This window comes from Neopelma chrysocephalum, unplaced genomic scaffold, assembly GCF_003984885.1.
Source record: "Neopelma chrysocephalum unplaced genomic scaffold, ASM398488v2 Primary Assembly neopelma1_95243, whole genome shotgun sequence".
Lineage (NCBI taxonomy): Eukaryota > Metazoa > Chordata > Aves > Passeriformes > Pipridae > Neopelma > Neopelma chrysocephalum.
This window is the reverse complement of record NW_020923928.1, coordinates 1-302: the sequence shown is the minus strand read 5'-3', so window position 1 is coordinate 302 and position 302 is coordinate 1. Positions and strand designations below refer to the sequence as shown.

Below are 302 nucleotides of genomic sequence, written 5' to 3'. Positions count from 1 at the left end.
CGGTGCTCTTTGGGGCTGACAAGGACACAGGTGACATTGGGGACACCCTGGGGGGGTGGGATGGACCTGGGGGGGTGTCCCTGGGGTTGGGGGATATCCCTGGAGTTGGACATCCCTGATGTGGGACATCCCTGGACTGGGACACCCCGAAGGTGGGGACACTGTGGGACATCTCTGAGGTGTTACATCATCAGATGGGGACACTGTGGGACATCCTGGGATGGCACATCCCTGGGTGGGGACACTGTGGGACATCTCTGAGGTGGCACCTCCCTGGTGTTGGACATCCCCAGGCTGGGACA

General features: G+C 61.6%; 1 protein-coding gene across 1 annotated transcript in view; it reads left to right on the top strand.

The window, feature by feature from the left end:
• The window catches only part of LOC113980800 (symplekin-like), a gene marked incomplete at its 3' end in the record, with an annotated part of 3,521 nt that extends 3,417 nt beyond the window's left edge, over positions 1 to 104 (top strand). Inside the window, exon 5 of the mRNA XM_027708019.1 lies at positions 1 to 104. Coding sequence (XP_027563820.1) covers positions 1 to 104 — 104 coding nt within the window.
• Between the last annotated feature and the right edge of the window lie 198 nt (positions 105 to 302).